Here is a 24,180-nt window from a genome sequence, read left to right as displayed (position 1 = left end):
GTTGTTGAATCTCAAATCCCATTATGTTCTATTCCAGGCAAGTTGAATGTGATTTGGACTGACTTGAGCTTAAAGACGTGTTTCTTCTTCTTATATCCGACCGCCACTTCGCAGGCAGCGTCTTTGAGTGCCACGGGGATCTCGCCGTGGTAAGGGATGCCCTGCGTGGCGCTCTTGTGATCCTTGTAGAAGCCCAACTCCTGTTGGTTGATCACGCAAAAGACGTGGTGCCATGACCTGCCACACAAACACAAAATTAAGTAAGTGAATTTGCGCCTACCTGTGATTTATATCATTTAATTTCAAAGAATAGAAAAGATTTGCGGTTAAATTGTAAAAAGCATTATTTACATTGCCCAAATAATGCTATGAGAAAGATACCAAAATTGGGACTAATAAGTACTGTAGAGGTAGGATCTTGGGTCCGGAGCCGACCCCCTTCGTGGAGGATCTACACAGCATGTACCGTATTTTCCGCACTATAAGGCGCACCTAAAAGTCTAAAATTTTTTCAAAAGCTGACCATGCGCCTTATAACACAGTGCGCCTTATATATGGCTCAATATTAAATTCGCAAGGTCTTGCAACTACGAGAAACAGCCGCCGACTCCATTTTTCGCGCTGTGCATACTGTGAAATATTAAACAACGATTCTCTTTCATACGTGCGGGGAGACAGCGCCGGGCGACATACGCCACCATCTGTCAGTGGATCGTAAATGCATGGGCTGATATATCAGTCTCAACTGTGGTCCGAGCTTTCAAGAAGACGGGAATTGTCCCCGAACAGTCAGACAACATCAGCGACACTGACTCAATTAATGACGACCTTGATGAAACGGAGCCGGACGTGTTGGATGGCCCATTCACTGAGATGGTCAATTCGAACACTGCAGAAGAAGAATTCGAGGGATTCGTCGATGAGGAGCTTTTCGAGTGATCTTTGTTTTTCTTTTGTGTGTTTACGTTTTACATTTTACAGTTATTATGTTATTGCTTTATTGTTATTGTTTTGCACTTGTTGTTTTTGCACATTGCGAGTGTCACTTTATTGCAATTGCACTAACGTTTCATTTAAAATAACAGTATCAGACGTTTTTTTTTGCGTGTTGACTAAATGGAATAAAAGTTGTAAAAGTTGTTGTTCAAAGATGTTAAAGATGTGTCACGAAAATGCTTTACCTCAGAGAAAATAATAAAACGGCTGTTTATTTATTTTGGGAGTGAATGGAGTTGTGGAAAGCTTGTTTGTTAACAATAAAGTTTGACCATTTTGAATGTTTTGTTGAAATTCCCTTTAGCGTGGCAACATCTAGAGGTTTCATAACGTAACTACATTCTCTACTGTAGTCAAGTCAAGTCACATTTATTTACCGTAAATAGCCCTTAATCACAAAAATGTCTCGAAGGACTGCACAGGATTACAATTACAAAATTGCACAATTACCTGATCTTAAACCAGCATGCACTTATAGCGCCTTATAATGGGGTGCGTCTTATGTATGGCAAAAGTTTTAAAAGATATCATTCATTGAAGGTGCGCCTTATAACACGGTGCGCCATATAGTGCGGAAAATACGGTACTTATTTTTACTCAAGTAAATGATTAGATCAAGAAATGCTTACCAAACTATCAGTTTAATTAAAAATCTAAATTCAAAGAAATGTTCCTCCTCGGTGTTAGGGTAAAAGACGCGCGGATTTCACCTCCCTCATGTTAGACATCATTTCTGCTTCTTGCCAATAGCTTACAAGCTTTACAAACTTTCTTTCTGCTTTTTGGGCAATTCTTTCACTAGTTGCAGAGTGTAATCTGCAGAAAATGAATTTTTTTTCGGTGCCATTTTGTTCGCTTTTACGTTCGTTCGCTGCACGTCGCCGAGATGCTAACTTTGCGCCGAACCGTTCATTGATTGCAGACTTGATTTGAGGGATTCGGCCCCAAGTAAACCCCAAGCTGCGTAGTTCAACCGAAACGTGCTGAAGTACGCACGGCTGGAGTGAAGCTTCGTGTTTACTTTGGCGGAAAAGATTGGTTTATCAAATTAAGTTAATCCGCCGGGTTCGGATTTATATACCCGTGTCTTGGGTAGGGTCGGGCTGAACTTTTTCGGCTCGATCTTACCTCTAAAGTACACGTATTGATTGCTAGGTACCAGTGACGTGCAGCTAGGGGAATCATCATGGAAATATTAGAAATACATTAAAAGTTTTACTTTTTCAGTATTAGTTAACTCTCAAATTCATAATCTTTCAAAATCTTTCAAAGTCTTTATAACATGTTTATCCTGGAGTGCATTCTCTAATCTCGTTGTAAAAAAATGTTAACTATGTTGTTATCAATGAGAATAAAGACAATTCTTATGAACTATATTTGAACTATAGGGTGTCAATTGGCTTAGTTGTAAAAAAGTAAAACTATTTTGTGACAAAAAATGTTCCGGTTCACATAGGATGTGCTAAACATGACCCGATTTTATACGTTAATTTTTGGGACTAAATAAAGTCCAAAACAGACACGACCAGATACAGCCCAATCCTATTAATATCATTATTCATGATTTTCACATTACATTACGAATATCATTAATGCAATTAGTATTTGAAGTTTTACTGTGCTGAGCGTCTACAGATCTGGAGTGAGGCACATAACTCGCTTGCCTCATGGTGGAGGACCATACGGAGTACAATAATTCTGATTTGGTGCACACCTAAGCCGTAACAATACAATTAGACTATAGCATATAGAGGTCATTTACAAGTTAAGGTATGCTCCCGTTTATATATGATTTTTTTAAATCTGCCAATCAAATAATGAATAAGCTGTAGGTTCATTGATCCATAAATCTGACGGGGCCTCACCAGACAAAAACCTAAGGTCACTGCTAGGTACAAAGATGAAATAAATGTAAATGTAAATGGTCTGCATTTATATAGCGTTTTTCAAGTCAATGATGACCTCCCAAAGCGCTTCACAATGTGCTTCACACTTACTCATTCACAAACACACACACCGATAGCAGCGTCAGAAAATACAAAAATGCCTCTATCCCTAATGGCTGCGGTAAGACTGAGTGAGTTGGAATGATTGAAGCCGCTAAAGCAATGCAAAGCACCACTTTACCTGCTGGACGCCTTCTTATTGTGGCCTTCCCACTCGTGCTTGCGGTGCAGGAAGCCCTCCAGCTGCGATGTGGCCGAGGGCGTCTCTTGCTGGCTCTTGACCGGCAGTGTGGCTGCTTGTTGGCCGCCTTTGGTTTTGCGGATACCGGCAGGAGAGTCGGTAGGACTGGGCTCCGACATGCCGTTCACCGCCTCGCCGCCACCGTCCTCCTGCAAACGTTACAGTATTGTCAGGCCCATGAGCACCTTAACTTGAAATGTGTTGATCAAAGCCTGATTCAAAAGATTGCTTCGTTTAGGGTATTAAGAGCGATGGCATGCAGGGCACAGCAAAATCAATTTCCATGTTGCCGTGACAACACATCAGACATTAAATCATTAAGGAGGTCGTGCATGGCACAACTGTCCCGGCTGGTCACTGTTTTCATCATGGTATAGCCCTGGTTGAATCCATCATAACATTGTTGAATCCAGATGTGATACTTCTTTGATCCAGGTTGTACTTCTCATTTACTAGAGAAAAGATTCAGGTTCGTAGGTGTTTTTTTTTCTCTCTATGCTTGATGTCGGCGCGGCGGCTAAGAGGTTACTGCTTCTGCGGCACAGTTCTGAGGTCAGGGGTTCAAATTCAGCTACCAGTCTTCCTGTGCTGAGGTTGCATGTTCTCCCTGTGCTTGCGACCCTACTTAGAATGAGGGGTGCATGTTTATACATGTTTTAGGCACAAGTTTGGGAATGTTTAAACATGTTCAATCCTTTTTATTTTCAGTTGCCCCTCTACAAACAAGCTAATCTAGTTACATAAATTTGATATACGAGATGAGAGAAAATCCTAGTTATGAGAATCTCCAGACTGCTCACCGCCAGCATCAGCTTGTCCCAGGTAGAACGTGCGTTTACCGCCATGCAGACCTGATACCGCACGCTTGCGTTGTGTTATTTTAATTGAATTTATCTTTTCTTGTGCTTTCTCACTGCTTTCTCTTCACTCCTCCCCAACCATCTATGCACCTCCATTAGCAACTGCCTACTTCCGCCATGACAATTCCATAATAAATTCTAATTTTATTTTGTGAACAGATAAATTAGTTTTCAGTTATTTCTTATGTGTAAAAATGTGTTTGAGATGAGAAATTCTAGATAGCAGCTCAATTCGGGAACAGAATTATCTCGTATGTAGAGGGGCCACAGCACTAAGGAAATCCAGCCTTGCACAAGATTGATTCCTGTTCTCATTTCTCAATTGATTCTGGCTTTAGCCTAGGTCAAATAAACTCATATTACCCTATTTTAACACTTAAAAGATAACCATCCAAATTCGTAATCAGACCAAGTAAAATAGCATTAAGTAAAGTTAGATCAAAAGAAATACAACTGGGGCTCAGACCAGACTTGAACCCCTAAAAGTTTTGAAATAGAAGACTGTATTCTTTATCCAGGATTAGCCCCAGTTGAATACTGTGATTCATTAATCCAGCTGTGTGTGCCTACTTAATCCGGTTTGGCCATCATTAGTGTCTTCAGGAGAATGTATTTGGAGGACGAGTGTGAGCAGCTCATGCAGCCACATCATGCAAAGCGGAAATATCCTCGCAGACAATCAAATCCCACCCAAGCGCTATTGCTTGGCAGGTGGGCAGCACACCACACCTGCGGCTATGCCCACACCCAACCTAGTGGCCACGCCCACGGCAAGCCGAAGCCAAACCACTCATCGGTCGATTTATTTGTTACCAGGTCAAGCCTTTTGGCTTCTGGCAGGGCCATCCGTCCGTCTGTCCATCCGTGCAGAATGAGGAAGGGAGCCAAGGAGCGACCAATCCTGACGGAAACTCGTGCGGATGCTAAAACGCGGGCCAACTTCTAGCAACTTGTCAATTTATTGTGGTGAAGATGTAGCGAGCAGTCATAATGTGAATGGTTGCCTGTTTGTCTATTTGACAAATTATAAATCTAGTGCGTTATCTTTGACCTCTACACAAAATGGACAGCTAAAGCCCATTATTTACTTAGAATCTCAGTAGATTTTCGGCTTATAAGTAACGTGAACAAATTTTCATCGTCATTTCCACTATTTGCTTTTTTAATAAGAGAAGTTGATTCTTAAGGGGAAATTGTGCAATATTTTACCACGAGATGTCACCAGAGTAAGTAGTCCAGATTAAAAACGTCCGAAAGGACGAATACAAACTATGGAGACTCAAAGTAAACACTATTCATCTTAATTACTTGCCCAGCATTTTGCAACTTTTGGCTCTTTGGGTACCCGAATAGCAGGATGGCGCAGAGGCATGTAACTTCCCTCTAGATGAGGTCTATTTTTATGTAAAACAAATAGGAATTTCGTGACCAACGATAATTGAAAAAAAAAAAAAAAAAAAAAAAAAAAAAAAAAAAAAAAAAATCAAATTTATATTATAGTCATGCATTTTTGCTTGTTATTCAAAACAATACGTTTGAGGAATTATTATTTTTACCTCTAGGAGGCGCCATATGATAAACCATGTCCCATTAATTCCAAGGAGCAGCTAATTTTTCTGATAAAAATGAAGTGGCTAAAAGTGACTTTTTATGATTATTAGCCATTTGCTCCTTGTAGCTTGCTTCAGATGCTAAAAAGATTTTACAGAAAACCTGTAGATGACATTTAGGATGGGGGACTAAAACAGCAATTACTTATTCTGATTGAGTGGAATAATTGCTCATTTATGAAAGACATAAATTAAGTGAGGTTGACAATGAAAATGCTAGAAGCTGAGATGTTAGACACTGCCGGTAAGACTACAACGCATTAGCGCTCATCCTTGCTTTTCATGCATTTAATTTTCAGTCAAGTTTTTATCAAATATGCCGTAGAGGGAAAAAAACGGCCATTGTTGTTGAAAAATGCTTTCCTTTAAAGGGCAACGATTTTTCTCCCATGTTGTCCACTGTGGAGATGGCATGCACGCATTTCAATGTGTAAACTGCAAACGTTTTTTCCCACGTTTCCCAAGTGCTGCTCTAAATGCTGACAATTGCACGCACGTACACACACAAAGTCATGCACGCATGACACACAGCCAATAATGAAGTGGAGCGCGCCGCTGCTGTTTTATTGTGTTGGTTAGTGAAGGTGACACGTGGTAACATGCAAAAGGGAAACAAAACAAGACAGTGACAGTGGTTCAATGATAACACATTTTAGACACACAAAACAAAGGGAATGAAGTCGCAATCTGACACGTGCAAGATCGCTATCCGCAATATTTGATACTTTTGTGAATTTGTAAAGAAAAATTAAGTGGTGCCATTGTCACATGTTTAAGAGTTTGTAGAGGACCACGTAAAGAAGGAGGAAAGGCATTAAGAGCTGAGTGGACAGGAGGACGAGGGTGTCGGGCTATAGAAGTCGAAGAAAGTAAAAAAAAAAAAGAAAGAAAGAAAGTAATGCATGTTAATGTGTGTGTTGCTATTGCAGCGGCGGGTGTCTGCGCATGTGCAGGTTTCGGCTGTGGTGGTATTGCTGGTAGGCGGGCGAGCGGTAACTAACCCTGGCTGAGTCCGGCCCACTGCTCGGTCCGTTGGGACTCGCCGCGTCACCTTCACTAAAAAACACAAACCAGCAATTGCACACATTTAGCGGCGATGATGACAATGTCAGCTTGTGCTAAAACCAAAGTATTGAGAGAGAAACAGGGATGGACTCCATTTGAGACTAGGGCTGCACAATTAGTCTACATTATTGAGAAAAATGGGAAATGAAAATAGTCGACAATAAATTCCAATGTCGACTATTGTCGCCAGAAATATTTTTCCAAAAAAGTGAGGCATCTCGAAATAAATATAGGCTTTGCTGATTTTTTAACATAAATTTGAATTAAAAAAAAGATTATTATTAATTTTTAAAAAATTAATTAATTAATTAATTAAAATATTATTTAAAAAATTATTCCAGAATAAACTAAATTAAACCTTAAATAACCTAAAATACTTTGCTCTCTATAAAAACCTCTCCTGTCAAAACTATCTAAATTTGAAATGTGAAAGAAATGGCAATATAAATGAAACTTGTGCTTTTCACTTTGGGATTTTGTTTGGTAAAAAACATCTGCTGGATCTCCTTTAACTCTTCAACTTTCTGTATCTTCTGCTCTGCCTTCAGGTTTTTATTGTATCCTGATGTTTTGTCTCATAGTGCCGTTTAACATAATATTCCTAAATTACGGCCACATTAGCGCATAGTTTTAAAAGTGGCTGCGCTCGTCAGGCTACAGCTAACTCGATTGATGCGGGAATGTTTCAGAGAAGTCTTGCAGCTGCAAGACAGCTGAAGTGCTGCACTATGGGACCTGAAGTTGGAGAGTTATCTGCCGGGCCATTATAGTAAATGTATATAAAATGATCTCACTGGCCGGATGTGGCCCGTGGGCCGTGAGTTTGATACCCAATCTCTTAGATGCACAAACATTTAAAGATAACAGTTGGAAAGTTGAATGCCTCTGTAGGATAAAAGTAGCATTCAAGCCATTACGGTTTTAATGACATGCATTTTAAATTTTGTATGTGTATATTTCGCTATAAGAGACCTTGAGCATTATGCCATAATGTGCCAGACAAACGTATTTGGAATTAAATGCATGCAGTCCAAAGAACAAACATCAGTTTTTAAAAACTCATAAACAAAAGTCAGTTGTTGAAACCGTTTGATTTTAAACTGTTGAGAATCATCACTTCAGCTGGTACAAAATGCCGCAGCGAGGCTTTTAACTAGGACAAAAAAGTACGATCACATAACACCGATTTTGGCTAACCTGCATTGGCTCCCAGTTAGCCATAGATGTGATTTCAAGGTTATCTTAGTATTGTACAAAATCATACATGGACTTGCTCCCTCTTATCTTTCAGATCTGATTTGCCCCTACGTCCCGGTCCGAAGCCTACGATCTGAGAGTGCTTCTGGTGATCCCAAGAGCAAAGAAGTGTTCTGCTGGTTCGAGAGCGTTCTCCATCCGGGCACCGGTACTGTGGAATGCTCTTCCCCCTGAGATCCGATTTGCAACCTCAGTGGAAATGTTTAAATCTAAACTTAAAACTCACTTCTACTCCATAGCATATGAATAACCTACTCTTCTCGTCGGCTGAAAAAATAGTCTGTGTAATATAGTGTAATAATCTGTGAAGCCCTTTGAGACTCTTCGTGATTTAGGGCTATACAAATAAAAATGACTTGACTTGACTTGATTAAGTACTTTTGTTGCAGTTGACCACTGAACGCAATTCAGAAAATGCCCATAAGATTTGTGTTATGTACTATTCGACTGCTGCTTATGAGCCTGTTCTTGGTTTAAAAGGCTTAAAAAATGGTTACTTGATGTCTATATATTATTTATTGGCCTGTACCTAAAAAAGAAAACAGGTTTATGGATTTATATTTCTACTTACTGAGCAGCTAGCACTGTGCCTAATTGGTTTTAGATGGGCATTTTTATTTAATTTTTGTACGAATCACCAGTATGATCAATAAAAGATGTATTTTTCATTGTCACGTCAAGTCATGTTTATTAGTATAGCCCTTAGTCACAAGATGTCTCAAAGGGATTCACTATACCAATTTTTGTCGTGTTTATTTATTTGTACCATAAATAAATCAATGTCATGCTAAATTTAAGAGAAAGTGACAAACTATTAGAGTAATTGTTTCAATAATTGGGACTTTTTTGCAGACCTATTCGGGAGTCAAGCCAATCAAAAAAAGAAAAAATGATAACTGACAGGCCTGGACTTACTTTTGCTGTGAGGCGGTCTCGCCGACTTGCGGCTGCTTCTTCCTCTCTTCCTCCTCTTGCCTTCTTCTCACTTCCAACAGCTCCATCTGACAACAGATTAAATCAAGACACATGTACCTTTTATCTCTCCAGAGACTCCAATGTGGGTGTGTAACTCACCGTTGTCAACCTTTCCAGGGCGGCGAAGCGCTCTTCCCAGGTGGCGGCTGACTTCTCAAAGGCCTCATGCCTCTTGATGAGTTTCTCCACATCATCCACGCTCTGGCCCATCTCGCGGCTGGACAGGTATGACTCCTGGCCCAGCAGCCAGGCCTCAGCCACGCCGGCATCCCGTGAAAACTGGTGCACCTCCAGTACTAACCCACAAACAAAAAAATTGGTCAGCCTCAGCTGCTAGGTCAGCATGAAGCCACAATGAAGTACCAAGCCTCACCCAACCGCAGCCACTCCCACCGGTCCTCCCATTTGTCAATCATCTCTTTCCGCTTGTCTGTCAATTGCAGCAACTTTTCTTTGATCTAAAGACACGCAAGTAATAATAATAATAATAATAATAATAATTTCCTTGTATTGTCATTCTGTGTAACAATGTACACAGAACGAAATGTCGATTGCACCTGACCCGATGCAGCCGCAGCCAAGAGAGGGCGCCGCCGACCACTTTTTAAGTCTTAGGAATGACTCGGCCGGGGCGCGAACCCGAACCTCCCAGTCTCAAAGCGGGCGCCTTACCATCTAGGCTACTGAGCTGGTACATGTTAACGTTAAATTGGCAAGTCTGCTCCCAATAGGTTTAAACGAATACCGAAGCAAATCGTACAGTTCGTGTACAGAACAAAGGTCAGAAATTGATATGAACCTTGCGGGCTGATGTGCAGTTTGATGTTATGAAGGATATAAACGCTTATGCAAATTATTTGAGGTCATTAAGTTTTATCTCCTTCACTTTACTACGAAGTTCTTACCTCCGCAGAGGCATAATGCTTCCTGGCAAGGAGAGATTTTCCCAACTCGATGCACGCAGTGAAGCTGTCGTTACGCGCGTCAATCTCAGCTTTGATGCCCTGGTGGTTGTTCATCAGCAACTCCACCGACGACACGTCTCTAAAGGACAAAGCACATTTGTATTTGAGTAAAGCAGAGAAAGGAAACATATCCTGCTAAAATCTTTTTTCTGGAACTTTTGGGCATTTTGAAATGGAAACTCTTCACTCTTCTTGACTCTTGATAAGACACTGCCCTCTTTCATCCAGTATGTGGACTGCAAGACCAGGGGAAATAGGACTATTGACCTTCTGTATGCAAATATCAAAAATGCATACAGTGCAAAACCACTGCCTGCCCTTGGAAAAGGAGACCACAACCTCATTCTGCTTAAACCACAGTACAAACCAAAAGTAAGGAGGCTACCAACAACCACACGCTCTTTTAGAAAATGGTCCACCGAGGCAGAGCAGGCTCTGAGAGACTGCTTTGGACGTACGGACTGGGATGTCCTGCTAGGGTCCAGCAGTGGGGACATTGAGGAGATGGCAAACTGCACTACTGACTACATTAACTTCTGCATGGACAATGTTGTTCCTATAAAGACTGTACGCTGCTATGCCAACAACAAGCCCTGGATCACGAGCGACATCAAGTGCCTTCTGAACCAAAAGAAGAGGGCCTTTAAAAATGGTGATCAGCAGGAGCTAAAACGAGTACAGAAGGAGCTCAAAGTCCAGCTCCGGAAAGGGATGGAGCAGTACAGGAGGAAGTTGGAGAAAAAGCTGCAGAACAACAACATGAAGGAGGTGTGGGAAGGGATGAAAACAATTACTGGCTGCAGCACCAAGCAGGGTGTGGCTGTGGATGTAGATGTGGGGCGAGTCAACCAGTTGAACAACTTTTTCAACAGGTTTGACCACTCCGCCTCATCCTCACCCCTGAGTACTGCAGCTGTCCTTCCCCCTCCCCCTCTGGACACTAGCATGGAAGAAATCCCCCCACTAAAAATAACTGCAGCCCAGGTGTGTGGAGAGCTGAGAAGGCTGCGAACCAGCAAGGCAGCTGGTCCAGATGGAGTATCCCCCCGACTGCTGAAAGCCTGTGCGTCTGAGCTGGGGGACCCTCTACAGCGCATCTTCAACCTGAGCCTTGAACAGAGGAGGGTCAATTGTGAATTTCCCTTCGGGGATGAATAAAGTATCTATCTATCTAAAACAAGTCCCATCTCATGAAAACAGCTTTGGTGTGTTTTGTACTCAAAACAGTGGGGAGACAGTCTTGCTCGTAACATTGATATAATTAGTGTTTATCAAGTACATTTCATTTGAAAAAACATGTTTCTGAAAAACTAAATAGAACATAACAAAAAAATGTCATATTAAGTTGCCAAGGTTTTTTTTCCCTGGCTATTGAATGTAACCTGAGTCCAGTGCAGTATGAAACTGGGTGCTTTGCTTGGGATTAGCGTCGTTTTCCCGAACATAGCCTCTTACTTCCTGGAGAAAATAACTGATAAGTTATTGCCGTTACGTCAAAGGTAAGAAAAAGTGTTAATGTTTAGTGTAGGAGGCTTAAACACACAGGATTTGCAACCTTTTAAATTAAATTATTCCTTGAATGAACTGAATCGACACATATTTGCCTTTTTGAAATAAAACACATGTGAAGGTACAGGATATTTTGGCGGTGTTGACATGTTTCATGTTGCACATGACCCCAGAATTGACTTTACTTTTATGTGGTTTGAAAGGAAAGGAGCAGAGCTGCTGAGTGAGGTGAAGTAGGGTGGAGTGGGCCAACACCAACATTGCCTTGGAAGTTTAGGTCAGCAACAATCTATTTTCCCCTTGCACTTTTGTTTTTGATTTAATCATTGCAGCCCTGCTCTCCAACTAATTTTTTGGAAAACATTTTACTTCATTTGGCTGGATTTTGAAAACAGATATTTGTGCTTTGGACTTAAAATAATACAAATAAAGGAAATGGAAAGTTGAAGGAGGCTAAAGAATGACAATAATTATTTTGACTCAGACAGATAGTGCTGTAGTCTTTTAAGTCTTAGCAGTTATTTTTGACCCAATCTTTGTTTATTCATGTGCATGATTTCATACCGCGGCTTCTCCTGGGCCTCGATGAGTCGGATAACATCGTCCATCCAGAGCATGAGGTCCCGGACCAGACTGAAGAAGCGGAACTTGTCTCCAGTGTCGGCCAGTTTCCCTCGACGGCCTTCTGCTGCCTCGAGTAGGTTTTTCCAGGCCTCCAGAACCTGAACAGCGTACACGCACAATCACACAACCCATCAGGACACAACAGAGAATCCTGACAATGCATCTAGACAAAGTGTGCATCGTCATCTTGAATGCGAGTTGGATTGAAATTGATAACAATCGCAAATCGCAATATTTTCTTTGATTTCCTGGAAGGAGCAGGGGTGGTGGGAAGATAGAAATCACAGGGCTTTGAAAAAAGGAGCAGCAAGAGCAAGCACAAGCTCAACTACGACTAAAATGCCTGATTTTAGTCCGAGTTTAAATGGGAAGACTTTCTATTTGAGCGGCGGGCGATGAGGCGCAGCAGCCACATGGTTGCAAAGCTGGAGTTGCTGCTCGAGTCTCACCTCTCCCTTTCGTTTCTGCACGGACGCGAAGGAAAGGAAGGGCGACAAAAACAAAAACACATGGAATACGGCCAACAACCCTTAAGTTACATGCCGTAATTGTCATCTTTCCTTGAAAGCTTTATTTTTGTCAGCAGTCCGTGTGTACCGTGGCTATGATAAAGTTTTGTTGCTGCGGAACGTCGTAGGCTGCACACGACAGACTTGTATGTGAGGGTGGCGCCACTGACCTCTCCTTCACGCTTTTGGATGTCGTCCGCTTTATCACCTGCGTATGCCGACTGCAGACGGACGGCATCTTCTTGAAGCTGACGCACCTAAAAGGGGAAAGAAAGAAAAAAATAGAATGTTTGACTCCTACTTGCAGAAGAGAAAGCTTGCAATAATGCAAACAAATAAAAGCGTGAGTCTTGTGCGAGTCATTGGGCAAGGGCTGGTAAGATTTCACAAGAAATTTTATTCCCTTTCATTTACTTTGTTTTCAAAATAATTTGAAGTGACACGTTCACATATTTTCTTTTAATTTTTGGTCATTTTGAAAATGAAAACCAGACCCCAGGTTTGGGTTGGCACACGCTTTTCAAAAGATAAAAAGTAGACTAGATAAGAAAACCCCCATTTATAAACGATACATTTTTGCGGACAAATTTGGGCACCCAACTGTTCAACTGGAAGGTGAGTTGAAAAAACAACAAAAAAAAACCAACAGTATCAACCAAACCAAGACTAACAACCAATTTCAAACTGGATCAATTCCTGGACTAAACGAGAAAAATATTTTGGTTATTCAGTTTCTGCAGCGGGAACCTCAGAAGCAGCAATTTACCTGCGTGCCAAGCGCTTGAATGTCGTGCTCGAAGGCTGTGTGCATCCGCTGAAGCGTCTCCACAGTGTTTTGGTCCCGGCCCAGCTCCTCAGGCAGTTTCTTATGTTTGTCCAAGATGCGCGCCAGGATCTCTTTGGCATCGTGATAGAACTTGTGGAGCTCGAAGGAGGCGGCCAAGATCTGAGTGCGTGTGTCGATCAGCTCCAGCAGGTCAGCCCAGGCCTCGTTCAGGCCGTCCTTCCACTCGGCCACTGTGGCAGCGTCGCCGTGGCCCGCATTGATCAGTTCGTCTGCCAGGCGGTTGACACCATCCACGCGCTCCTGCCCGATATTGCCGGTGTCACGAGCGAACTCTCGGAAGCGCTCCTGCAGCATCTGTGAGGGACAAAAAAATGTTAGCTGAGCTCAATTAAATTTAGAAGTCTTTCTTCTCCTTTGCGGCGGTGTTTGCAACCCACTGTCACGTGCTCGTAGTCTTGGCCCAGCTCATGTGAGCCTGCCACCACTTCCCTCTCTGCAATCCACTGCTCCAGGTCGTCCACTTCCCTGTTGAGCTGGAAGAGGCGGAAGCGCTCATCCAGCTTGCCGCGACGTTCCTCTGAAAGGTCTTTTAAGCCAGCGTACAGCTTGTCTACTTGGGATTGACGCATACCAATGCGCTCGCTGCAGAAACAATAGCCCTTATTGTAAACCTGCGGCAGAAGCGCGTCAATCTGCGGTTGACGACTTCCCTACCTGTCAGGGTGTTCTGCAGCCACCAGGCCGCGGCTCGTGGCAGACAACTGGTGGACGGTATCGGCATAATCCTCCACTGCCTGCTCAAGGATCTGATGTTTCTTTAACATCGCCACAGAACTCTGCTCGTCCTGTAACCAAATGCACAACGTTGACATATGTATTTTCAATGCGGAAATCACCCTGAAAAAGGGCTGTTGATTGGAGCCAATATATTCTGGTGATTTAAAAAGGCTTTGCCCACCTTGGCCTTCTCTTCGGACATCATGTACAGCTCCTGCTCACTCATCCAGGCTTCAGCCTCAGCGGCGTCAAAATAATATTGCTGCGCCTGGTGGGCCTCGCCCAGACGGGTGTGTCGCTTTTCGGTTTCCTGGCGGATCTGCTCCCACAGTGAACGCAACTCAGACAGGCGCTGGCGGATTAGATCGCCAGTGGGACGATCCTCCCGGAGGATGTACTGGCTGCGCTCGAAGATGTCGTCGTAGCGCGGTTGGTGACCCTGGATCTCCTTCTGCAGTGTCTGGGGGGGAAAGGGCATTGGGGTTTCTACCACTTGCAGAGACAAAGAGACAGGATAACCACCGTACCTGGTTCTTCTTGATGAGGTGCTGCACTGTTTGTAGGTTGTTGCCATGGTCTGTGGATGTGGCCAAGGGCATTCGCTCCTCAACCCAGAGCTAACACAAAACATAGTAGCCAGAGCAAATAGGTCAGGAGGACCAAGAGGACAAGGGACCAAAAGGTGGAGTTATGATATTCACATGAAGACCCAAAGTGGGTAAGATGACCAAGCAGTGGAGGACAACAGAGGAGCAGGGATACGTCAATACAAAGTGAAAAATATCGGGAAAGGAGCACATGGAGAAGGAGTAAGAGAAGGTACAGGTAAAGGGCAAAATTAAAAAAAATCCAGTATGGGATAAAGCTAAACGGTGAGGAGGACAAGCTTAAAATAAAAGAGAACAAGTAGCTGAAGAACAGAATAAGAGAAAAGAAGGGGAAGAAAATTAAAAAGGACATACAGTATGCCTGTTGAAAGAAGGACAACAGGTCTGAAAGCAGGCACAAAAACACCAAGAAGGAAAGGAAAATGGTAAAGATGGTGTGTGCGTACAATTTCATCTTCTACATCTCGGTTGAACTGGTGGATCTCACGGGAGGCCATCAGGTTGTCACGGCGACTCTGTAGCGGTGCCCTCAGAGCACCAAACTTGTTCTCCACGCAGCGGCGCTGACCGTCCACCTCTTCCGAGCCTTTGCCCTCCCGGCTCAGTGCCTGCGACTGACTTTGCAGTTCATCCACCTCCTTCTGCCGAACCTCCACTTGGCTCTCCAGCATCTGGCCACACCCACAATGTATCCTGTTAGAACACTGTTACACCGCACACCCACAAATCCAGAAAGCCAAAAGCCTGCCACTGTTTGGCTTCATATGCAGGTTTTTGTTCGCCACCTCTTGGCGGTGTTGCAAAGCTGTGGCAAGCTTTGGACTTTCTGATAACAGTCGGCACGAGGCAAACGTTACAAGGCAGCCGGGACAAGCCACACCTGCTGCTTCTTGAGCAGGATGTTGACAGAGGTAAGGTCTTTGCCGTAGTCATCAGACTGCAACTGCCCGTCCAGACCATCCAGCCACTTGTCCAGGTCGGCACAGCTCTGTGTGAAAAGCTCAGCCTTGTTGGCGTCAAACAGACATTCAGCTTTGGTCTGTGTGCTGGACTCCAGCTCTGCCCACATCTTCTTCAACGAAGCCAGCTTCTCGCGCACCATCGCCTCGGTCTCAGGCTTCTCTGCCATCAACGTCTCACCGTCCTGACACAGCACAGCAAGACCATATTATTGATTTAATTTTCATGGCTGAAACTTATGTCATTGTGTGTATTTGGTGCAAAAGAACTCATTGAAAATGTTCATACATAATAAATTGCAAGAAAAAATGCTTTATTGGGATGCACGGGTCCTTTTCTTATCAGATTTTTTCTTAACACGACGACTAAAAATAGTATCAAACATTTATAACGGGGGGTTGAATCAAACACAAGCTGTCAGTAATCGAATTTAGCAGTAGATTTCCAATTAAACAATGTCAAAAGATATATGAAAGTGAAACATCCAAACTCAAAACAAAAACATCGCCGGTGCCTATTTTGGGTTTCAGGGAAAAGTCAACTTCCATAATGAAAACATTTACCCTTTTATTTTGACTGAAGAGCAAAAACAAAACAGACAAATCCCACTATCTCCCCCAACCTGGCAAAAGCCATTTCCCCCCAACTGACCTTCTGGATCTTTTGCAGCCATTCCTTGTTGGACTGCAGCTCAGCCATGAAGGCCTGGTGCTTGAGCCACTTGCTGTGGAGATTGCGTGCCTCGTCGTACGTCATATCCTGAGCAGTCAGCATCTTTTCGTTGATCCACAAGGTCAGCTACGCAAGACATCGCACCGTTAGTTGGCCGAACTAACAAAGCAGGGAAATGCTGTGCCGGTGCGCAGTGACAAGTTTACCTCCTGGCAGTCCTGCAAAAATTTCTGCAAGTCTCGGTTGTCCTTCAGCCGCATAAGGAGCTCACTGGCTGCAGTCCTGTTTTTCTTGTGCCTGGTAAAAGAGAGCAAACATTTTGCACTCTTTTAACTCATTTATGGTTTTGATCATGAATCAGGTAAAATTGCATTCAATGAACAAGAAGGTGTGGCTGACCTTTGGTGTATTGAGTCCACCTTGTCCTGGATGCGCTCTGTGTTGATGTTGCCGTCAGCGACAAGGCGCCGTCCTGTGTCCACTACACCGCTAATCTTCTCCTCATTGGCATCCATTGTTGTCATGAAGTCCTCCTGCTTCTTGATAGCTGCCTCAGCGCCCTCCAGAGTGCTTGGCATCTCTGTGTGGGCCAGCACGTACTCCTGGTAAGCATGAGAGTGGGTTCATCACATTAAAGACAACAGAAAGTAAAGTCCTAAGTGAAGCAACAGGCTACAAATTTTGAGGCTAGCTATCAATTGTAACAGGCTACTTATGTTGCACCTGCGGCAAACTAGCACTAACTTGCAGCATTTGTCTTTTTTTGTGGATTAAGTTGTATTTAATTATGATTTTCCTTCTTCTGCACACACCAGTTACTATTATTTGGTCAAGCAATTCATTGGCTGACCTGGTTGTTGAGGAAGGCTTCGGCCTGCTTGGTGTCCCTGAGGAAGAGTTGGTAGGAGTGCGACTGGGACAGGAGGTTGCGGCGGTTCTCCCACATCTTGTGCAACTCGTTCCAGCCAGTGTCAAGTGCTTGGAGCCGCTGGCGAAGGAACATGTACTGCGCGTCTGTCTGGCCCCGAGTCACCATTTCACCCATGTCACGCATCTTCTGGTAGTCCTCCTCATAGTTGCGGATCTCGTTCTTTATAGCCTCATGCTGGCCTAGTAACTTCTCGGCCTCAGCTAAAGTGTTGGGCATGTCTTCAGACGCGATGGCTGTCTGTGTGCGCGACAGCCATGACTGAAAGTCGTCCAGCTCGCGCAGGAACTGCTGCAGTTTGCTGGCTTCGCCCAGCGACTCCTCTCGGTTCTTCATGGTACCCTGAATTAGAACACACTCCTGAGTTAACCATACTTTCACTTTACTAACAATATGTGAAGATGGGGGTAAAAAATCAATATATAAAAGATCCTGTAAAACACATGTAGGTGCACATTCTACATTTGTTGAGAACATGCCAAGACCAAGTACCATGTAGGACTTAGATATAACTATCTTTCTAACAATGAAAAAACAGCAAACATATCATATGGCACCAGCTTGATAGATTTAAAATACCTTGTTGTCAGCAGTGGCTTTGCACAAAAATAATGAGAGAAGTGGAAAGGGGTGGAAATTATTTGGCTGTGTGGCCAACTTAGAGTATGTCATGGTCTGCTAAAATTTCACACATGCAAATTTCTGCATGTCATGCAGAGGTAAATGGAAGAGATAACTGGGGCCTTAGGCGGGTGTAACTGCGCTAAGTGACTCGTTGGTCAGGAGTGAGCGTATTCTACATAAAAAGATATTGAATAGCATTTTAAATTTAATTTAGCAAAGCACCAGGTGACAGATCAAGGTGGGACCTTAGGTTGATGTTGCCCATTTTCAGCATCTCGTTGGAGGTCGTTTGAAAACGTTTTGATTTGTCATAGTTGCAGCAGTGGATTTTCCACATTCAAACACACCTTCATCTCCTCCCACACACTGGTGATCTCGCCCAAGCGGCCCTTGATAGCCTGGGATTGTTCTGGGTGCTCAGAGGCAAGGCGCTCAGCCTCCTTGGCCAAGTCAGCCAGCTTGTCCTCGATGGCTGCCAAGTCCCGCTCCATTCCTGTCAGTTTCCTCTGAAGCGCCATCACACCAGCCAGGTCATTGCCCAGCTCCTGGGTGGACTCGATTACCTGAGGAGATGTCACAGTCACACCATGATTGGTTAGCACGTTGGCTGAAGAAAGAGCGCAATAAGCTTTCATTCGAAATTTGAAACAATTTCACTGCCATTTGTAGGAGCTAAAATGTTTTAAAAATTGATGAATGAGAGTTTTTTGTAAAGATGACAGAGCAGCTAAATATTCATATTAATGTGATAAACAATTGTAACAAGGTCTAAAAGGAAGACAAGTTCTTGATACAGTTGTTTGAAGCGAGCGCTACCTTGGTCTTCTCCTTGATCCAAGACTTGGTCTCATTGCACTCTAGGTGGTAGTTCTGCACTCCCAGAGCAGAATTGAGACTTTCCTTCTTCTGATCCACCAGGTCTCTGAACTGGCTCCACCTGAACATGAAACATTATCCCACTCTTCAGACCCTTGGATTTTACATGGGGGTCCAACATGACAGCCACATGGACTTTAGTAGACCGTTGTAGAGACGTTACCTGGTGTTGAGTTTGTCCTGCTGAGCCTTGATTTCTTTTTCGCTAGGATGGCCGCTATGGATCAATTGCCTGGCAACCTGATTGACGACGGCAACCCGTGAGGCTTGATTGTTCATCTCAGGCTCCAAACTCTCAAACCTGTGCGGAAAGAAATGAAAGATGAACACGTGCAAAAAATGTCAAGTGGTGGCCTCAATTTCACCTGGAAAATGTCAAATTGAAATTCTGCTCAACTCCATGTTGTACTGAACAATATCACTCTAGGAGCATTCTGCTGCGATTAGCTTAATATAAAAGGGAGATTATGTCATACTTAAAGTTGATTGGATGACGTGGGAACTAACAACTGATGGAAATGTCAATGCCGAAATGTGATATTTCTCAAGTGGCAGACATCATGTTGTTGGAGACGCATCATAATTGTCTTCCAGCTCTCGTGCGCCATTGTAGTGTGTCCCACCAAGTGCGTCTTGGTCAGGGAGCCTCGTAGGGATGGTTCCCCTGACCTAATCACCTTCACTTCACCAGAAAAAAAAATTCTGTACGCTGTTATAAAGTAGACGAGTTAAACGCAACAGTGCTATTTTACTGCAACAACATAATAAAAGACTCATATCAGCCCGGGCGCTACCTCTTTGACCTGCTGCCCTCTGACAGACGCTACAGGTCCCTTAAAATAAGGACTACTTTCTTCCCCAGGGCCGTCACCACCCTAAAAGTGCATACACGACTGCAAATATATTTTTTTTGCATATCTTGCCTAAGTAAAGAAAAAATCGTATCTTATTTCTTGACTCTTGTTGCTGCTATTGTCATTGCACTATTGTTCTTATGTACAACTCGGACCAGTCACCAAGCAACACTTATAAAATATAAACAAATATTTGCCCATTTATCCTGACATTTATTTTATCTTATTTTTCTCTCTAGTCTTTTATTACATGTTTATCTTGGAGTGGCACGTCTAATCTCCTTATTAACAATGTTCACTATGTTGTTATCTTCGACAATAAGGACAGTTCTAATACTAATTATAGTTGCACTATTGTATTATTGCTGCAGGTAGAATTGCTCTCCATAGAAAGATTACAACACATACCTGTGAATAAAAATACCAGTTTGGGTTCAGTCATTAGTTGGGGTAGGAGGGGCCTTTTTTCCCCCTTAAACTCCAAGATGGAATCATCAGATCTTTTTGCAGGCAAAGTCAGCAATGGGCCCAGTCGGCAATCATGTGTTTAGTTTATGAGAACTCTGATGTACTTTTTTCAACAGCACCTCATCGAAATGCAGCCGAATATGCAAGAGAGAAGTGGTTTACCTGTGCTGGACCACCTCCAGGTCCTCCAGTTTCTCAGGGATGTCCATGCTGTTGAGCCATTGCTCCTTCTCGTCGATCCACAACTGGCAGGCGTTGGCCTCGCTCAGCATCTTGTACAAGGCCAGCGCGTCCTGCAACGCCTGCTTTCGGAGGCGTGCCAGCTCCACCACCTCCTTGTAGCGCTCCTCTATGCCTGCCAAGCGGCTCTGCACCTATCGATAGGCAGCACTCGTCAGACAATAAAACGGTGTTCGCGTGTGCGATTTGATAATGACAAAATGTGGATGATGTTTTTCAACAGAGAAAATTCACAGGATTTAACAATGTAAGAAGAAAAATAAAACTGGCATGTCTGGCTCCTCAAAATCTGGACAACAAGCAGCTACTTTTTTTTACTACATTTTAAACACTGCGGCTTTAAATAAGGTGCAGCTTATTCTTTTCGTTTTGTAGCAGCGCTGAAAAAATTAGCAAGCTGCTCATTTCCACAACTTATACACTACAAAACAAAACAACTCTGACGCCTGGAAACACTTCTGACAGAAATGAAAACGACGCAGCTGAAAACGGCGTCTGGTGTAAGGTGGCATGGCACCATTGGCGTTCTGCAACCAAAGTCGTCAACGCCAAATTCCGCACGCTGTTGGCGCCAGGAGTGGGACGGGCTTAAAATGTAAAAAATGGACTTAAATAACTTAATTTTTATGGCTGTTTTAGCCTGCAGTTTAAACGCCAGTGAGGCATGTAAAGCAACAACATTGGGCTTTGTTCTTAAATCTGAGCATGTGGCTTTTAATCAGGTGCGCTCTGTACACTGGAATTTACAGTAAGTTAAGTGTGCCTCTGTGGAGACCAACCTCGTCTGAGTCAGCCTTGCTGGGCGGTAGCGTGCGAGACTGCTCGTGCAAGGCGTCGATGACGGGCCGGTAACTGGCAATCTCCTCTGCTACATCCTTGTGCTTCTTGACCAGCGCTTGCGTGGAGAACTCGTCGTGGCCCACGTCCACGCTGGACACGATGCGCAGCACGTCCAGCATCCACGTGTCCATGTCATCGGCGTCCGCCTGAAACGAGCACCATAACATTATGCAAGGAACCAAGAAGGACAATTTATGGATACTTGAGGAAAGTCTCACTTGGAACTGATGTTTGTTACAGGCCTCCTGCAGGCGAGACTTGCGAACCGCAGACAGCCGCTCCAGCGCCGCCCACTGATCCTGCCAGGCACCAACATTCCATCAGTTCTTGTCGTCTCGGTAACCTGAGGCTTTGGTTTGTTTTTCTGACCTGGATGTCCTGGATGCGTTCTCGGATCTTGTCGGCCCCAAAGTGCTCGTCGGCCACAAGCTGCTCTCCCTGCTTGACTGTCTGCTGAAGGTGGGCGGCGCGTCCGGTCATTTCATCCTCAAAGGCCTTATGTTGACTCAAAAGCCGCACGGCCCCGGTCAGGTCCTTGCCATGATCTTCCGATGACAGGATCTGCTCTTTCTCGCGGATCCAGCCCTCCTACAGGATACGCCACGGACACATAAACAGCCCACGCTTACTCAGAGATGAGGCTAGGTTATTTCCTTCATTTCATTCTATCCACACAAATCAGTGTACTGGACCCCATTTGACAGTCGGCTACAAGAAATCCATTTAACACCTATCGATCTGACCTTCAGAGTTCATAACTTAATTAACCAAGGATAATATGGCCTAATGTTAATGGAAAACTGTACTTGGCACTCAAGGAACCAATAATAAGTTTGTGGGACCACCAACAACAAAATGTATTTACTGTGATTAGCGACCATACTAATTGCCGTCACTTAACAACTAATGAACTTTACATGTATGGGGTCTGTAACCTTTTAGAGGTGGTCACAACACTAATGCTAACTGTCTTTGGCCTTTCTTAACGGAAGCAAACAACTAATAAATGTGTTGTAGAACATCAATAGGTATTCAGAACTAAATTCCAAAGCATCCTTGTAACGGTCTTAATTATTTAACAAATGCTGTAGAAATGCACTCTTTGCTTAAATTGAGTGCAGAGGTGCCACAAACCTCTTCGGCCATTTCCCAAAAGAACTTCCAGAGGCGACGAGATTCTTCCAGTCGTGCTCGCCTCTCAGCCGCGAGCTGACTGAGCTCCTGGTAGCAGAACTCCATGTGGGCCACACGTTCCCTGATGATCTGAGGGTCGCAGGGTTTGTATCCTGAGCAGGCGGAAGAGAACAAAAAAATTAGTTGGCGAACACAAAAGACTTGTAGGCGTAGTTTTAGGCAGTTAAGCCTTACCATCCGAGTCAATGGCAAACTTCTGAGCATTTGCATTGACGTTGCGGACTCGGTCGGCCTGGATCCCAATGTCAGCCTCCACTAACGCGTGCTTCTGCAAAAGGTCCTCCACGCCCAGGAGGTGTTTGCCATAATCTTGAGAAAGCAACAGCATCTGCGCATCAAAGCCAGCAAAAGAAAACAGGGATGCTCAATCTTCATCAAACTCGTATCTGGTACAACATTTTATTTCTTGCTGAACCACCAAAAAACAGTGTATTTGTCAAGGAAGGAAAAGGAACACATTTTATGAGACCTTGGACTTGATTACCCGATTCGTGGAGTCTAAGCAATATTTCGTCTTTCCAAACGTAACTATTGAAGTCAGAACGACAATAGTGGAGAAGTAGTGACGCTATTGAATGGAGCCTAACTGAAAACTGTACATATGTACTTAATTCTACAATGTAAAATAAATTAACAATGATTATTTTTGGGCAGTACGGCAGGTGTGCGGGACAGTTCTAAGTTCATGAGATCGAACCTTCCTGTGTGGAGTTTGCATGTTCTCCCCGTGCTTGCGTGGGTTTGCTCCGGGCACTCCGGTTTCCTCCCACAAAACATGCATGTCAGGTTAATTGGCCGGTCCAAAATGTTCCTAGGTGTGAATGAGTGAGTGAGTTGTCTGTCTCTGAGTGCCTCGCGACTGGCCGGCAACCAGTTCAGGGTGTCCCCTGCCCACTGCCCGAAGTTAGCGGCGATGGGCTCCAGCACCCCCGCGACCCTACTGAGAATAAGCGATGCAGATAATGAATGGATGGATGAATGGTTCTTTTTGACCATAATGTCAACAAGCATCTACAACTATTGTTATTGTTATTGTTACTGTTTACCTGACTTGTTTACCTGACTGCCCATTTTTGCACATCTGGTTAGCTGCTCCTCTTGCACTATTTGCGCTACTGTAAAATACTATACATAGCCATAATTATTTAGTATATTATTAGTACTCAATACTCCAACTCAATACAACATTTTATTTATATCTGTACATTCAAGGAAACTGTGCGGGTCAGATGTATCGACATTTCGTTCTGTATACACGTGTACTAGAATGACAATAAAGTAGATCTGAATCTGAATCTGAACTTCTGACTACGTAAGGCGCTATAAGGGATATGCGCTTGATTTCATGATGTTGATTACGGACAGTCATGAATTTACTGCTGAAGTATCGAGACTGATGCTACAATGGTGTAGCTGGCTTTTGACATCCTTTCCCCAACCATATGAGCATCCACATCTTGCTAATGGTACCTTCATTTCGTCCATCCAATCCATGATGTAAAGCATCTCCTGGAAGACTTTCTGCATGCCAAGCGTTTGTTCCAGCCTCAGCCGACGCGCCTTGAGGAGCTCCAGCAGGTACTCCCACAGTCTTATCACATTGTCCTTCCTGGCAGTGATGCGCTTGATGTCGTGATAGCTCTCCGCCTCTAGCTCTTTGGCAACAGACACCACCGCCTGCACCGTAGAAGCACAGCTTAAAGTTTTAGCAGGGGAATTCGGACCACACCATAATTGTTCCTGAATGCAGCAAGTTAAAACCCGTATCAAGCTAGTACAAAGTTCGCTCTAGACA

At 43.8% G+C, this 24,180-nt stretch overlaps 1 protein-coding gene across 2 annotated transcripts in view; it reads right to left on the bottom strand.

Moving 5' to 3' along the window:
* Window positions 1–24,180, bottom strand: part of sptbn1 (spectrin, beta, non-erythrocytic 1) — a 69,137-nt gene that overhangs the window by 3,487 nt on the left and 41,470 nt on the right. For both annotated transcript variants that reach the window (XM_088351535.1, XM_088351534.1), the window contains 30 exons: window positions 23,856–24,062; window positions 22,560–22,713; window positions 22,326–22,477; window positions 21,561–21,779; window positions 21,410–21,490; window positions 21,131–21,337; window positions 20,274–20,485; window positions 18,953–19,090; window positions 18,730–18,850; window positions 18,261–18,476; window positions 17,212–17,631; window positions 16,761–16,963; window positions 16,568–16,658; window positions 16,341–16,487; window positions 15,610–15,873; window positions 15,176–15,400; window positions 14,649–14,738; window positions 14,303–14,581; window positions 14,059–14,189; window positions 13,782–13,986; window positions 13,324–13,698; window positions 12,728–12,814; window positions 11,989–12,146; window positions 9,856–9,994; window positions 9,324–9,408; window positions 9,050–9,246; window positions 8,891–8,976; window positions 6,655–6,709; window positions 3,124–3,332; window positions 64–237 (listed from right to left, as the gene is read on the bottom strand). In XM_088351535.1, coding sequence (XP_088207661.1) covers window positions 64–237; window positions 3,124–3,332; window positions 6,655–6,709; window positions 8,891–8,976; window positions 9,050–9,246; window positions 9,324–9,408; window positions 9,856–9,994; window positions 11,989–12,146; window positions 12,728–12,814; window positions 13,324–13,698; window positions 13,782–13,986; window positions 14,059–14,189; window positions 14,303–14,581; window positions 14,649–14,738; window positions 15,176–15,400; window positions 15,610–15,873; window positions 16,341–16,487; window positions 16,568–16,658; window positions 16,761–16,963; window positions 17,212–17,631; window positions 18,261–18,476; window positions 18,730–18,850; window positions 18,953–19,090; window positions 20,274–20,485; window positions 21,131–21,337; window positions 21,410–21,490; window positions 21,561–21,779; window positions 22,326–22,477; window positions 22,560–22,713; window positions 23,856–24,062 — 5,327 coding nt within the window. The remainder of the gene's footprint in view (window positions 1–63; window positions 238–3,123; window positions 3,333–6,654; window positions 6,710–8,890; window positions 8,977–9,049; window positions 9,247–9,323; window positions 9,409–9,855; window positions 9,995–11,988; window positions 12,147–12,727; window positions 12,815–13,323; window positions 13,699–13,781; window positions 13,987–14,058; window positions 14,190–14,302; window positions 14,582–14,648; window positions 14,739–15,175; window positions 15,401–15,609; window positions 15,874–16,340; window positions 16,488–16,567; window positions 16,659–16,760; window positions 16,964–17,211; window positions 17,632–18,260; window positions 18,477–18,729; window positions 18,851–18,952; window positions 19,091–20,273; window positions 20,486–21,130; window positions 21,338–21,409; window positions 21,491–21,560; window positions 21,780–22,325; window positions 22,478–22,559; window positions 22,714–23,855; window positions 24,063–24,180) is intronic.

Source organism: Urocampus carinirostris, chromosome 13, assembly GCF_059441175.1.
Source record: "Urocampus carinirostris isolate Australia breed hairy pipefish chromosome 13, RoL_Ucar_1.0, whole genome shotgun sequence".
Classification (NCBI taxonomy): domain Eukaryota; kingdom Metazoa; phylum Chordata; class Actinopteri; order Syngnathiformes; family Syngnathidae; genus Urocampus; species Urocampus carinirostris.
Note: the sequence above shows the minus strand (reverse complement) of the source record. Positions and strands in the feature narration are given on the sequence as shown.